The 16,946-nt window shown below is 37.1% G+C and overlaps 1 protein-coding gene across 3 annotated transcripts in view; it reads left to right on the forward strand.

Moving 5' to 3' along the window:
• Positions 1–16,946, forward strand: part of TENM1 (teneurin transmembrane protein 1) — an 832,265-nt gene that overhangs the window by 477,871 nt on the left and 337,448 nt on the right. For all 3 annotated transcript variants that reach the window (XM_074391610.1, XM_074391609.1, XM_074391611.1), the window contains exon 8: positions 14,658–14,896. In XM_074391610.1, the coding sequence (XP_074247711.1) occupies positions 14,658–14,896 (239 nt within the window). The remainder of the gene's footprint in view (positions 1–14,657; positions 14,897–16,946) is intronic.

Raw genomic sequence — 16,946 nt, forward strand, 5'->3', positions numbered from 1 at the left:
GTGTTTCTTCTTTACACTCTCAAATCCACACAGCGGGGAACCAGGGAGAGAACATTTCAGTGAAAGGCAGGTCTGGTTTCTCTTGTGCTCAAGTGGAATTGTAGTTACTAAGCTTTAGAGCACAGCACAAAGCTGAATTTGACTGTTTCTTAAGTGGCCTAACCTAAGAGGAGTTAATGTTGTTTCAACTGCTATGATTATTAAATATTCTCCATATTTTAATCAGTTCAGGTTTTGGATTTATGCCTCCTGACAGGTTCATGAGGGGTACAGTTTAAAAAGCAATTTTGAAAATTGAAAATGGAATTTTTTAAAATTCTTACAAGTATTTCCTTGTTTGGTCAGCAAGGGTAAATGTTTGAGGCAATTATCAGTGAGTTGTATGTGCTCTCTGGCCCTAGGGTTCAGGGTATTGTTTGGATAATAGACCAATCCCAAGTGCAAATAGCATCAAGGAGGGACAGCTGTGAGCTTGGGGAGAAAGAGAAGATCAGGAGTACCTGGCGTGAAAATCTTCCTCTGGGAGTCTTTAACGAGTGACAGATTTTCTCCCGTAGGGATGTAGAAAACTTCAAAACTGCACATTCCAATTGGTTGCAGAGTTTTAGACAAATGGTTCCCAACTTCACCACTATTGACATGTTGGACAGAAAAATGTCTTGTCATATATGTCTTGAGGAGGTGGACTGTCAGGATGTTTAGCAGCATATCTGACCTCTACCCGCCGGATGCCAGCAGTACCCTTCCCCAAGTTGTGATCATCAAAAATGTCTCCTGACATTGCCATTGGCCCCCTGTTGAGAAACACTCATTTCGTACCCAATTTGAGAAACACTCTTTTCCATCAGTGCTTCCCAACTTAGTCCTGGTACTGGTAAAACAAAATCTATTGTTACTGGCTCACTTTTTCCTCAAACCCCTCTTCAAAGCCCTAATTTCTTTTTTCCCTTTCCATCCTTCCCTCCTCCTATTTCTTTCTTCCGAGGCCTTTGTTAGAGGGTTTAGACAATTCTCCAGTTTATAGTTTGGGATAGAAACTATTAAACTACATGCATTTAAATCTAAGCCTCTCTGCATTGCTGTACTTTTAGTACAATGGCAACTCCCCATATAATTTTAACCCCAATTAACTTGTCATATCCTGCATCTATTTGAGAGTCTTAAGCCAGAGAAATATATTTGTAACACATTGAATATATACCCAGTTTGTACTATACTTGTTTTCTGGTAATGCATAAAGATGGAAAAATCCAGGGTGTCATTGCTGACTATTTATTTAGATCAAAACTAAACAACCTATAGCAAAGGAGGCCAGAGTGACCCCTGAAGCAACTAATAAATGATCCTCTAATCTTGCAAAGATAGCCATATTTATCTGTAAGATTTTCTTTCTTCCTCTATTCCTTTCTCTTCTCTTACACTCTTCATTCTCCCTATGTTCACTTTTTATCGTCTCTTCCCTGCCTTACTTTAGACCTGTACTATTTGGAGGCATTTCTTAGCTCTTCTGATACTGTTCTTTGCTAAAAGCTTACAAGGACACAGAAGCTGAAAGAAAATGGCACATTCGGAGATGCACATAACATAGGATGGCAAGAAGCGTGAGGGCATTGGAGACCATAGCAGGAGTGAGGCTAACAGGCCTTATACAAGTAGTACAGCTTCATTTCGAAAATAGAAAGGACACAGATAATCACCAAGAAAAATAACTACAACTTCCATCATCCAAAGATACTTATTACTAAGATTTCCATTTGTTTTCTTCCAGATTACATGTCTGTGGAATAGGGATGTAGGGTTGTATTTTGTTTTTGGTTTTGTGTGAGAGGTGACAGCACATAATTGTAGATGTACTATATGCATGAATTCTGTTTCTTGCCCAACATGGAAAATTATCTAGTTACTGAGGGTAGAAAACATGAAAAACTTAATTAAATTTTTAAAGGAGTTTGTTGGTTTTTTTTTTTTGGTTTTTTTTTTTTGTTTGTTTGTTTTGTTTTGTTTTGTTTTGTTTTGTTTTGTTTTTTTGAGACGGAGTCTTGCTCTGTCTCCAGGCTGGAGTGCAGTGGTGCAGTCTTGGCTCACTGCAACCTCTTCAAGCGATTCTCCCGCCAAAGCCTCCCAAGCAGCTGGGACTACAGGCGCGTGCCACCACACTCCTCTAATTTTTGTAATTTTGGTAAAGATGGGATTTCACCATGTTGGCCAGGATGATCTCAATCTCTTGACCTCGTGATCCACCCACTTTAGCCTCCCAACATGCTGGGACTACAGGCGTGAGCCACAGCACCCAGCTAGGAGATTTTTTTTTTTTTTTAAGTGGAGAATAATCTCACAGTGAAAGAAAAGCACAGTAAGTACAACCAGGTCTAATAAAAGATGAAACTCTCTCCATCATTCTACTTCTTTCCAGGGCCAGATGATGTCTCATCTCTGCATCTCTCTAGACATATGCCACATTCTCAAGCTTCTGTCTAGATGGGATTTCTTTCTCTGTTCCCATATGATGTTGTAACTCCAGTTCTGACTCAACATGATCTGGCATCTTGGCTTCCGCAGTTGTGTATCTGTGTCTAGATTTCTGAAAGAGAAAGAGAGAATACAATTGCCTCTAAGTTTGGTTGTCCAATTCTGGTCTAATTAACTATGGTTGGTGGCCATGGGGAGGAGACATAGTGGGATCATAGATGTCTTGTCTAGGTCTCTGTGCTGAGAGACAATGATCTACATATCTAATATGCTTATGTGGTTACAAATTCTTTGGATTTTCTGACTGCATAATATTCCATGGAATGAATGTGTTACCAGTGGAGGAGATCCGAGTTACCCTGACCAGCAGCATAGCTGTATGGGTCCATAACAACTTCAGTCCTTGCCTCCTCAGAAGAAAGAATTCGACTGAGGGGCATAAAGCAGAAAAAGAGACTGAGGCAAGGTTCAGAGCAGAAGTGGACATTTATTTTAAAAGTCTTCAGAATGAGAAAGAAAAGGAAAATTCACTTGGAGGAGTCCCAAGGAGGCCACCTGAAGGTCCAAGGGAGAAAAGATAACAAAAAAAGATGTCGTTAACTTTGATCCTAGGGCTTTATAGGCTCGTCTCTTTCCCATGATTCTACCCTTAGGGTGGGTTTCTCACAAGCTCCGTGCGTTCCTTACTGTTTGGAATTGAGCTCGCACAGTGTGTTTAGGGAGTTAAACACATGCCCATCTGAAGCTTTCTTCCCTTTTCCAGTGGTGTGTTCCTGGAAGATCGTACTTCGCTATTTTTGTCTCTTAACATGCACGTCCAGGAAGTTGCTTCTCCTAGGGGCCTATCAAGAAATTGCCTCTCCTAACACCGGCTGCCAACTTATCACTATTTGAAAGGCATTGCAATAATTGCTGAACCATCAACTGACATTTCTAGTGGGTGATAGGGAGCGCCCTCTCCTGCCCTGCTCATGCCTATCTACTCATAACAATTGTAGTAGGCTCCTTCCATATTTGAGTCTGCTTTCTTCTAGCCAGTGGATGAGGAAGGAGATTGGGGATCATGGGTGGGAAGTTTTACGAGTCAAGCTTTGAAGTGTCAAACATCTCTTTTGCTCACACTTTACATTTCATTAGCCAGAATTCAGTCGCGTGACCACACCTAACGGAAATGGTGGCTGGGAAATGTAGTCCATTTGTGTGCCCAGGAGGAGAAGAGAACACGGATGTTGGTGAGAGGCAGTCTCTGCCTCTGGCTGTTTTATTTTGAGGCTATTTCAAAGGACAGTCATGTCCTTGGCCAGCTTATTCTTTACAGAAGAAAAATGAAATGCTGGATAGGTTAAGGGACTGATTTGGGTCGCATGTCTTATTTTTTTATGACATTATAAAATATTCTTACCTTTAATGTACATGTATGAATAAGACTTTAAAAGAAATGAAAGCTGATAAAAGCCAAATGTTGATCAAGATCCTTCAAAAGTTGCATCAGGACAATGATCTAGATTTTCAACCTGAAGTGTTTGGTGAGAAACTCTTAGGCTCTATCTTTCTTGTACTCCTTTGTAATTAATTTGAAACATTATTTTTTTTAATATAAGAGGTCCTGGCTGATATACATTATAATTCAACACAAACAAATGATACAGAAAAGTATACCATGTCAACTGGCTTACAAAATACACCAGGAAAATACGTGGCTGTAGAAAATGAACATGAAAAAAAAGAGCTCATCAAATTATGTAATACTCTGCCCACTACCCCCTCCTGTATAAAGAAAATATAACAATAATAGTCCAAGTAACCAGTGAAGATCAATTTTATAAAATCATCAGCTTTCTCTGTTGAGTAAAATGTGTAGTCACAGATATTTCCCTGGTCACCTGTTTGTTCCCATTTTGAGTAGTCGCTGTTAGGGAATAAGCTACTGAAAACTGTAGGATGACATTCCATTATTTCTCCATAGGGAATATGTGTAAAATCATAAGAGGATTCATAACCTCATCTATCAATAGCTTTCCACATTATTTTGTAGTTTGAAAGGATTATAGCTTCCGCACCATTATCTCAAAACTGAAAATTAGTATTTAATATAAAGAGAATTAAAACATGGTAATCTTACTTATCTAAGTAAATAATTTTATATATTGGCCTGAGCCTTTTAATATAGGAACATTTATATTAAGAGAAAATATTAATTTGATATTTACCCTTCAACTGATATACAATTTTTAATATCAATTTTTAAATTAAAGTTTGGTTAATAGAACATGATTCTAACTTGGGGAAGGAGAATGAAAGGATGACTTGAAAGGGCATTATTATGAAAAGGAGCATTCATTATTTATTTTAATTAAATTTGAGGTCTACTAAAGCAGCGTGGTCCAACATTGTAGAACACATAGTATTTTCTTCGTATAGCACTTACATATCTATGCCCTTACTCCTAGTTTCAATTTATCTCTAAACATCCTGTTACAGAATGTTGAATTTATATTTAATTATATTTAATTTATATTTATGTTTATATTAATTGACACTGGAAAGTCCAATACAGTACTGCATGAAACTTTTCTGACGTCCCCAGATGACTCCCACAGGGAGCCATGACAATGACCTCACTTTCACAATAATGATAAGTATGTATCCTCCTGATATCATTTTATCATTTCTGTAATTTTAAGAGTTGAAAACAAATTCCATAAAACCATATTCAGTGGAATCTGAAGTTCATATATATTCATCTTTGGGAAGAGAAATAGCAAATGATTATGTGAATTAAGAAAATCATATTACCTTAATGATTAATATTATGAGTGACATCATAGGCTAATATGTACGCAGTCATTAAGTAAATGGGTTTTATTATTCAAGCATGGATTTTAAAATATTGAGTGCCTGCTGTTTGTTATGCACCATTTTAAGTGCTGAAGGTACAGTAATAAATAAGACAGGCATTTCTACTTTCATGTAGCTTACGTTCTAACAATCAACTAAACTGAAGTTGATTCCCAACTCTGACTTTTACCAATTGTGTAACCTGATAAAATTTATATAATCCAAATATCTGATCCTCAGCTTCCTCACCTATGAAATGCAGATAATATCATCTACTTTATAGGATTACTGTGAGGATTCAATGAGAAAAAGCACATAAAGTACTTTAGCAGAGTGCCTGGCACATAATAGATGTTCAGTAAATGGACAATGATGTCGCCATTATCATTAAAAGCAATTATCTTTAAATTATTCGTATTTTTATTAATAGTAATTATTTTTTTACCAAAATATCTCACAAGAAGACTTGAAATGTGAATCAACTATTTATTTATTTTGGATTATATGAAAATGAAATGAACGCGTATAGTTGTTTTGAAGTTCAACAAACCAAGAAATATTTGCCCACAAATAGAACACTTATCTGAGTCCCCAAGCTTTGTTCCTTCTGTATAGTGACTCAAGACCCTTTTAGAAGAAGCAAAGGCATCATACAAATCAATATGTATTCACTGAGGACATCTGAAGTAAGAGACAATGTACCCAGAAATTAAGACTGTTTCCTGTCCTCAAGGAATATGCAATCCAGAGACCATTGACCAGATAGGGCAGATATTGCTTCCGAATAAAAGAGGAGAATGGATGGTAACCACTGAAAGATTTAAATAGGATCTCTCCCATTAGCTATTAACTACCCCATTTGCAAAATCACAAAAGTAACAATCTAGATCAGAGAATATTTCCATTTGAGAATATATTATGGAACTAAGACTTAAATCTAGAAAAATTAAAACTTAGGTAGATATCCTGAAATTCGTTTAAAAATTCTTAAAATTATGAATGATGTAGACAGAGCATAGACTTTTTATCAACACTTGGAATCCAAGGTTTAGAGCAATATGTGGGCAGGCGTGGTATTTGGAAGAAAGAATCACAGGTTGTACAGTTGTTAGAAGAGGCGTTGAGGTTGTTAGCAGAGATGTTGGGGTTGATATCTTTGCCAGTAACCACTCTTTTCCACAAAACAACACTAAGTATTCTTGTTAGAGAAGAAAACGGGGCTGATGCAGCATGGCATTTTCGTGTGTGTGTGTGTGTGTGTGTGTGTGTGTTTGGAGATGTAAGAACAAATACCTATGAATAGCCATTTATGCAAAGCTTATATACAAATGGTCAAAAAGTATATGAAAAGATGTTCAAGGCTGGGTACAGTAGCTCACTCCTGTAATCCCAACACTTTGGGAGGCCAAGGCAGGCAGATCACGTGAGGTCAGGAGTTCGAGACCAGCCTGGCCAACATGGTGAAACCCTGTCTCTACTAAAAATACACACGTTAGCTTGGCATGGTAGTGGGCACCTGTAGTCCAGCTACTCTGGAGGCTGAGGCAGGAGAATGACTTGAACCTGAGAGGCGAAGGTTGGGTTGCAGCGAGCTGAGGTCACACCACTGCACTCCAGCCTGGGTGACAGAGCAAAACTCAGTCTCAAAAAAAAAAAAAAAAAAAAGATGTTCAAAATCACTATTCATCAAAGACATGCAAATCAAAACCACAATGAGACATTGTACCTCACACCCATTAGAATCATTACTGTTAAAAAAGAAGGAAAAGGAAATTACAAGTGTTGGTGAGGATGTGGAGAAATTTGAATCCTTGTACACAGTTAGTGGCATTGTAAAGTAGAAGCTGCTATAGAAAATAGTATGGAAGTTCCTCCGAAAAGTAAAAATAGAACTACCGTATGATTGAGCAATCCTGCTTCTAGGTATTTATCCAAAAGAAATGTAAGCAGATCTCAAAGAAATATTTGCACACCTTCCGTGTTTACAGAAGCACTATTCACAATAGCCAGCAGGTGGAAGCAAGCTAAGTGTCCATCGGCTGATGAATAGATAAACACAATGTGGTATATACATACAAAATAATATTATTTCACCTTAAAAATGAGAAAAATCCTGTCAAATGCTACAACATGGGTGAACTTTGAGAACATTATGTTAAGGGAAATAAATCACAAGAACACAAATACTGTATGATTCCACTTATATGAAGTATGTAAAGTAGTCAAAATCATAGAAACAAATAATAGAATGGGGGTTGCTTGAAGGAGGATGGAAAGAATTAATGGGGGTATAGTGTTTCAGATTTGCAAGATATAAAAGTTCCAGACACCTGTTGTATAACAATGTCAATAATACTTAACATTACTGAACTATATACTAAAAAATATTTAACATGCTAAATTAATGCCATATGTTTTTTATCACAATAAGAATTCATTTTATAATTTGTTTTTTAAAAAAACAATAAATATCTTAATTCTACTATGCTATTCCAATATGATTTGATCCTATTAACTTGTAGTCTTCTTATTTTTAAAAACCCATCCTCAGCTTCTACTGGAAGCAAGTTGCATTCCTTCTTCTGGGTACAAAAATGAGTCAAATGCTTATAGCTAAGAGAATATAGTTTTAGATATGTGTCTCACAAGAATGTTTACAAGATGTAAAAGAAAAAAATCATTGGTTATTTATGCATCTGTTGTTAGAAAGTTGTAGATTTCTGTCTATTTCCTATAGAATTTTAAGTACCACATTAAATCACGTTATTTAGTGCTAGCAGATACCCTCAGAATTACGTAGTATGAGGGGTTTAAAAATAGAGAGCACATTTTCCCCTTTTTTATAGATGATTTTAAAATCCTTACAGGAGCATTTATTATATTCCCATTTACCACCACTGAGTCTCATCATTCTTGAACATTTTTTTTTTCAGTTTCTTTATATGCCCATTTCCTTTTGGTAATATCTTGCTTTTCCTTTTTAAATTTGAACTTGAATATTAAAACAGATGCAAAGAAGAGTACTACTTACACATAAACTCTTGAACTGCATTTTTATCATTTTCTCTGTGGGAAAAAACCCAATTGTATGAAATTGATAGCAACATTTTAGTATATCCTCGGGCCCCCAGGGAAAAGCAATGTGCTTAGACAGATGATCTGATTTTATGAGCACATAGCTAACATCTAGCACTGAGCATTTGTCTTTATGCTCCTACTTCTTTCAGGGACTATGAAAACACATTTAGGCACTAGTTTGACTTTCCAACAATGGACTGCAAAGTCTGTGACAAAACATATCATTTCATTGCTCTTTTTCATGGTGCACATCAAAGTATAGATCACTTTCAGCATAGAATCTTAATCTGAGCTTGTTAATAAGAAAACAAGAACCTTAGTACATGAACTCATTTTATTATCTACCCTCACTGAGAACCGTGATTTGGATTCCACTCAAATAAAAATTAGTTTATATGTTGCTCTGCTGCAACTGTTGAATTTATTCATTATGCTGTAATATTTGCTTATGAAACTGCATTTGGAAATCCTTTGGTGTATATCAAGATGAAATTACAGTGCTCAGGGATATTGATTATTGCTTGTAATTGCCATCATAATAGCCAACAATTCTCTCTCTCTCTCTCTTTTTTTTTTTTGCCTTCTTTCTACCTCTAAATATTATACCAAACCAAATCAATATCCAACATATTGGGACTCTTACATTGTCTCAAAAATCCAATTGTTCTCCTTCATAAATATGCAAAAGATTGAAGATTTTATCTCCACACATTGAGTAAAGGAGCCTCATTCTGCTGGGTTTCTCCTTTATCCCATAGGACCATATTAGAGTGTTGCTGTATTGAATCAGTAATATGTGACATTTTTGTCACCTGCAAAGTAACCACAGGGCAGGAGTGGGGAGGCAGGGAGGCTACATCACTATGCTGCCTATATAGTGCTACACTTCTTGCTCATTAGTAAACGAAATGGTCAAAGGGAAAAAAAAACAGTCTGGAAGAGTTAAGCAGACATTTAAAAAGAAATCCATCTTTTTATGGTGTGGAGGAGATTATTTAAAAGCCTTAAAGGAACAGCGCAATGAAATGAAAAGAGTGCAACTAAGAGTCACTTATTCATTAAAATATATTTGATCTTATTATTTTTATATTGTTTCTTCCTTCTGGGGATAAATTAGGTGCCTTTAGAAGCAGTAATAATTGTTTTAGGTTCTCATCAACTAAAGTGTAGTTTCTTTATAATGCTTACTCATTCATCCAAAATAGTTAAGACAGTCTTTAAAATTTACTAGAAGAACATTTGACGTACGGAAGAATGGATGTGTATTATGTAGTACTGTTTGAACAGATAATATGTGTTGAACTCAGGTCAGTTAACCCAGATGATTAGAACATGATGCTAATCTGGTGAAGCCTGTAGTTGTCAGGTAGCATGGGGCAATGCAAATACACTATTTTGGAAGCCCCAGATTCCAGTTTCATCCATGCCATTAACTCGCTATGTTATTTTTAGGTGAGAAAATTTCATCCTCTGGGCCTCAGTTCCTCTAACTTCAAAATGAGAAGGATGGGCTACTAGATGATTTCTGAAGGTCCCTTCCGACTCTGTGATTCTGTAGCCATCATTCTCACATTCTTGTTATTAGTCAGAAAAGGAACATAATAGTGTGGCTCAATTAAACATCTTTCCTCATGCCAAGTTCAACACAAAGCATACTTATTCTATGCCTCAACAGGCCTATATTCGCATCATAATGTGTCCAATAACTGCATAACCCTACTATGGTATGCTATAGTATATTGTTTAAAAGCAGTGGCTCTGGAGCCAGACTGCCTGGGTTTGAAACTCATTGTAATCAATTACTAGCTGTGGGGTGGTGGAAAAGTGACTTAACCTCTCTGCTTTAACTGTCTCATCTGTAAAATAGAGATACTGACTGGAATAAAGTTGTTATGAAGATTAAATAATATAATAACTTTATGAAGTGTTTAGAGCAATACCTGGTGAAAGTAATCACTCAAATGTCATCTCTCACTAACATTATTATAATAATTACTATTTTCACCACTCTACTCCTACTAAACCTCTTTAGGTCTCAGTTCAGTCATATAGAACATTAGGATAGTAGTAGCAACTTCACAGACACATAAGGATCAAAACAATGGAGATAAAGTGCCTAACTTGGAGCCTGGTCCTTCCAGGCGCTTAATAAATCATGTTAACGTAAATGGAACCAACTATTCCTGTGGTTGGTGTTATCCTGTAAATGTTTTCCACTCCCTAATACTCATGAAAATTTTTTTATTTAGTTACAAAATCAATACAAGCTCAAGGCAGAAAAGTTCAGAAAATTCCCCTACCATACAAAGGTAACACAAATTATTATTTTCCTGTGTACATATGTACTTTTTTTCCTTTAAAAATGAAATGATGCCACCCATTCTCTTTTGAAGCCTGCCATTTTTCACATGGTGGTATCTGTAAACACTTTTCCCAGTGAATAGATAGTCATTTGCCACACAATTTGTAATGATTGTATTATATTATGTGTTTATAAAATAATTTACTTAATGAAATAGCAATTACTGGGCATTTAGATGTTTATTTTTTGCTATTATAAATAACACTGCAAGGAATGGCTTCTTATATGCATTGTCATACACATCACTTCCTGAGGAAAAATTTCTATAGCCATAATTATTGCATCAAAAAATAGACATTTTTAAAGTCATTTGATACATGAGGCCAAATTGCCCTCCAGAAAGACCTGTGAATCTGTACTACCCTCAGCAACCCAGTCCTTTAAAAAATCTTTTTTTTTTTAATTGCATTTTAGGGTTTGGGGTACATGTGAAGAACATGCAAGATTGTTGCATAGGTACACACATGGCAGTGTGGTTTGCTGCCTTCCGTCCCCTCACCTGTATCTGTCATTTCTCCCCATGCTCTCTCTTCCCACCTCCCCACCCCCCGTCCCTCCCCCATTTCCCCCCAACGGACCCCAGTGTGGAGTGCTCTTAACCTCATAATACTGAAACAAAATTCTCTATTGTAGTTATTTTTCATTAACATTCATGAAGGGTTTTTTTTTAATCCCTTTAAATACATATGCTTTTGTTCTTTAAATATGGAAGCTGGAAGTCAGTCTTAAAATAATGTTAGTAATTTATGCATTTAGGCATACGTTACATGTACAAGGTGATGTTGGCTTTATGCTTAGTGAAATTTTTTGTTGTATATTAAAATGTAGCACTAGAATGTGTTTTGTTTAGCAATGTATTTTACTGCCCCAGGTGGTACAGTAGAGTGCTTAAGATTAAAGACTTTGGTCAAGGTGATGAATATGCTAATTATCCTGATCTGCTCACTATACATTTATATGTATCGAAATAACACTATGTGATGCTGGTAGGCTGGGGCAAGTCCCCACGTGCTGGTGGGATCTTCACCGCAGCTGGTGTCCAGGCTCTTGACACTGTTGCAAGAATGAACTCAAGGACAAGTTGGAAAATAGTGAAAGTATGGATATTTATTGCAAAGGGAAAAGTACACACTCAAGAAAAGGGAGTATGAGTATACTCAAGAGAGAATCACCCGCAAGGGGGTTTGCAGCTACCTTTTGGGGATGTTTATTCAAGGGGTAGAATATTCATGAAAATCCCTGTAAAAAGGTGGAGATTTCTTGGAACAGTGGTGCTACCCATTTTTACACCAAACAGGGTTATTTCTGAAACTGCCATGGTGCTGTGGGGAGGGGGTTGTGTGATTTAGTGTGTGTTAATGAGCATATAATGAAGTTCAAGGTGAAACCTAGGTCAAATCCCACGCCATGGTGGGTCCAGTCAGTCTTAGCCAGCTTGGTCCACATCCTGTTTTTCAGAGTCTTAATAGCCCATAGCCTCTAATCATGTGAAACTGCTGCCAGGATTTTTTTTATTCTCTTGCAACCACTCTATATTATTCCCATCTCATATGTACCCCATAAATATGTACAATTTTTGTATATGTCAATTAAAGATTAAAAAAAAGAAAAGAAAAAACATTTTAAAAATGATAGGCTGGGTGTGGTGGCTCATGCCTGTAATCCTAGCACTTTGGGAGGCCGAGGTGGGTGGATCGTCTGAGCTCAGGAGTTCAAGACCAACCTGGGCAACATGGTGAAACCCTGTCTCTACTAAAATACAAAAAAATTAGCCAGGCATGGCGGCAGGTGCCTGTGGTCCCAACTCTTCGGGAGGCTGAAGCAGGAGAATCCCTTGAACCCAGGAGGCAGAAGTTGCAGTGAGCCAAGATTGTGTCACTGCACTCCAGCCTGGGCAACCGAGCAAGACTCTGTCTCAAAAAAAAAAAAAAAAAATTAAGGACTTTTTAGAACCCCAGTGACCTAGGTTCTGATTCTGGCTGTGCCCTTCAATTGCTAAGTGAATTTGAGCAAGTTATTCAACCTCCTTTGGCCTCCATTTCTATAAGTGCACAATGAGGATAATATTATAAACCATTTCACATGAGTGAAGAGCAAATGAGATACTAATGAGTGTTCAGTACAACACTTGGCACTTAGCAAGTATAAAAGTATGAAATTACTTTTATTTATTTGTTGTATAAGTATAAAAGCATATGCAGTTTTATTTATTTGTTTTTGGCAACTCCTTCCATGTGAGTACATTACTACTGTTTACAAAATGCCCATGTTACAATAGTCATGAACACTCAACAATCATTCTTTTGTAATTCAAACATGACAGTAGCATGACTCCATTTTTATGAAGTTCTACAAGAGGCAAAACAAATGTATGGTGGAAAAAAATGCAGAATGGTGGTTTTATCTCGGGGTAGAAATAGGGATTTACCTAGAAAACACAGAAGAGAACTTCTTGGCTTGATGAGAATGTTCTACATCTTGATAGGGGTTTGGGTTGCATAGGTGATAGCATTTGTCAAATCTCGGCCAATGTGTACATAAAATTGCACATTTTTTGTGCATCATTTTTTTTTTTTTTTTTTGAGACGGAGTTTCGCTCTTGTTACCCAGGCTGGAGCGCAATGGCGTAATCTCGGCTCACCGCAACCTCCGCCTCCTGGGCTCAGGCAATTCTCCTGCCTCAGCCTCCTAAGTAGCTGGGATTACAGGCATGCACCACCACGCCCAGCTAGTTTTTTGTATTTTTAGTAGAGAGGGGGTTTCACCATGTTGACCAGGTTGGTCTCGATCTCTCGACCTCTTGATCCACCCGCCTCGGCCTCCCAAAGTGCTGGGATTACAGGCTTGGGCCACCGCGCCCGGCCCTTGTGCATCAATTTTACATTAAAATTTGTTTAAAAAATTTCAAACTAGATAATGTGTGAGTTAAAATATATGAAGGGAAGTGTACTGATGTATGCAACATACTTCAAAATACTTAAACACTTTAAACTGGCCACGTGCGGTGGCTCACACCTGTAATCCCAACACTTTGGGAGGCCGAGATGGGTGGATCATGATGTCAGAAGATCGAGACCATCCTGGCCAACATGGTGAAACCCTGTCTCTACTAAAAATACAGAAATTACCTGGGCATGGTGGTGCCTGCCTGTAGTCCCAGCTAGTAGGGAGGCTGAGGCAGGAGAATCACTTGAACCTGGAAGGCAGAGGTTGCAGTGAGCTGAGATTGCACCACTGCACTTCATCCAGCCAGGTGACAGAGCGAGACTGCATCTCAAAAAAATAAAAAACAAAAAAAATTGACGGATGGAGAGAAGAATGGAGAAACGAATAAGTACGTGATAAATTGAGTATAGTCAAATGCTAACTGTGGAATCTGGTTAGTGAATATATGGGTGTTTATTATAAAATCCTTTAAACTTGGCTCTATATTTGATAGTTTTTATAATAAAACGTTGAATGAAAATATGACTGAAGCTAGTCTCTAAAGTTTGGTAGTGAGGATAATCTCAAATACTGGTGTCTAGGCCATTCTAATGATCAAAATGCCTAATGACACATCTCTGTTTTTGAATCAACTCTTAATGATCATATTTAATGAAAGGGAAGGGTGTAGTGTATAACACCACATGTAGAATGTGAGCACTCACTAGCCAGCCAATTGGGGAACACAAGGCCTCTTTCTTCTTAAAGGTCTAGATGAACAAAAGCAACAACAACAACAAAAAAGACAAAAGAGAACAACAAGGGCAATTTAGAATTACCTCTTAGTTATATGAAAATGTTGCTGAGCCTCACCCAGTTCCCTTGAGCTTGGCTACAGAATGATTGTTTGAAATTAATGGAGTTTGCATTTTTGTAGCTACTGGCTTTCGTTTTTATAGCTCAATCTTGTGTTTCCTTTTTACAGGCATTTCCTATTCAAACATGGATCTGGTTCCTCTGCGATCTTCAGTGCAGCTAGTCAGAACTACCCTCTGACATCCAATACCGTGTACTCACCTCCTCCCAGGCCTCTTCCTCGAAGCACCTTTTCCCGACCTGCCTTTACCTTTAACAAACCTTACAGATGCTGCAACTGGAAGTGCACAGCACTGAGCGCCACGGCAATCACAGTGACATTGGCCTTGTTACTAGCCTATGTGATTGGTAAGTCCTTATTGTCCTGCCTCAGTTTTCTTCTTAATCAAAGTCTTGTTTTACTTGTGGTGGAATGGAGGTTTTTCTCTCAATTCTGGGATGTACAAATAGGGACCCAGGCTTAGAATTATAACAAATTGATTTTTTTCTTTTTCTTTCTTTTTTTTTTTTTACTTCCTAACCTTAAATACTGCTGAGGAGAGTAAGGAATGCTCTTTCAGAAGAAATATTTATACTACTAACAGTCTTATTGATTGCAATTACTGTAGTTAACCATTTTCCCTTCAATTAAAAGGTTGTTATGGTTTTCCCATTAGAAGTCATAAGTACCAATCCACAATAGCTTCTTAAATTATAGTTAAACAATAATACTGCTACTGAATTTTCAGGTAGCGATTTTATTAAAGCACTAGTTATTTGGAAGCTAGCAGAAAATTCAGTACAAGAATTCAGATTTTTACCCTGTGACCAAAACACATATTCTTATTTCACTAGGTAAATAACTGCAAAATTCTGTGGTTACTATGTGTTGAAAAGTAAAGCAGAGAGCAGTCATAAGGTGCTCTTTCCACTTTTAGGGAAAATAATGTTGTTGTTCCTGGGTCACCCTGATTAAAGTCACCCTCATTTGGTAGCAGATTGTATTGATTTTTCTGGATGGCATTTTATTGTGACAGAATATTAATTTCCTTTCTTGAGTGGTTCTGCAGTCTAAAATGTAAACTGACTTAAGCAACGTATATTTTGTGGAAGCACTAGTCCTAGAATGAATAGAATATCATGGTAGAAAACAAATTCTATCCAGGCATATCCCTAGTAAATTATTTTCAGGTTTACCCCAGTTTCCTAATTGAAGCGGATTTGTGCTCTAAGACACATTGAATGTGATTCTGAATGGCAGATAAAAAGAGACTTAGACTTTTTTATAAGTAATAAACTACATTTGGTTGATTTGCATTAATCTAAAATGAGAATAATTTAAAAGTTCACATAATGAGTTTGTGTTGGCATCGTAGACCAGTGTGTGGTAACTAAACACACAGCTATATTTTGCAGGGAGGCCACTGCTGTTGTAAACAGTATAGGGTCATAGCCGGTGCTGATGTTCATGATTCTCTCTTTTATATTTTTATCACACAAGCTGAATGTAGTTGAGCAATGCTTCTATTAAACGAATGATATTACTCTACAATATCAAAACTGTGTCTTTTACCTCAGACATTTCAGGATAACCCAACATGTGTGTTTGTTTGGTTTGGAGTGACCGGTGATGAGAAATACTGCTGAAGGGATGGAGGTGAAGGATGAGAAAGTCCTACAAGTCAAACATGATTTGAATATATCATTTAAAACAAGGAATAATATAAAAAGTTTAAATACATTAGAGTCCCTTTAAAATGGTCTTGCTCAATTATGAGATAAACTCTTTTTTATGGGTTATTTTCTATTAACTTTTACTGCATAGAGAGATAATATTTTAGATAAAAATCCTAACCCATGGTATAAACAAATTCAAGTAATAGCAATCTCTTTATTTAGGTTTATACTGTGTTCAAAACTAATTGTCTATTTAAATTTGTTATTATGGCCACTCCCACATCAAAATTTTATTATATATTCTGAAACTTGTTTAATTCAGTTATATATTCATTCATTCCGTAATTATTTCAAGAACTGTCTTTTCTTTTTTCTTTTGAGATGGAGTCTTGCTCTGTCGTCAGGCTGGAGTGCAGTGGCACAATCTCGGCTCACTGCAACCTCCGCCTCCCAGGTTCAAGTGATTCCCCTGCCTCAGCCTCTTGAGTAGCTGGGACTACAGGTGCACGCCACCACACTGGCTATTTTTTTGTATTTTGGTACAGACAGGGTTTCACCATATTCCAGGATAATCTCGATCTCCTGACCTCGTGATCCACCTGCCTTGGCCTCCCAAAGTGCTGGGATTACAGGTGTGAGCCACTGTGCCCAGCCAGGACTGTCTTTTTTAATAGAATAAACAATGGCATATGAATTTGGCATGGAAGTAAGACAACATAGTGCAATAGTTATTAACACAAAT

The sequence above is a fragment of the Saimiri boliviensis genome, chromosome X (genome assembly GCF_048565385.1).
Source record: "Saimiri boliviensis isolate mSaiBol1 chromosome X, mSaiBol1.pri, whole genome shotgun sequence".
Taxonomy (NCBI): domain Eukaryota; kingdom Metazoa; phylum Chordata; class Mammalia; order Primates; family Cebidae; genus Saimiri; species Saimiri boliviensis.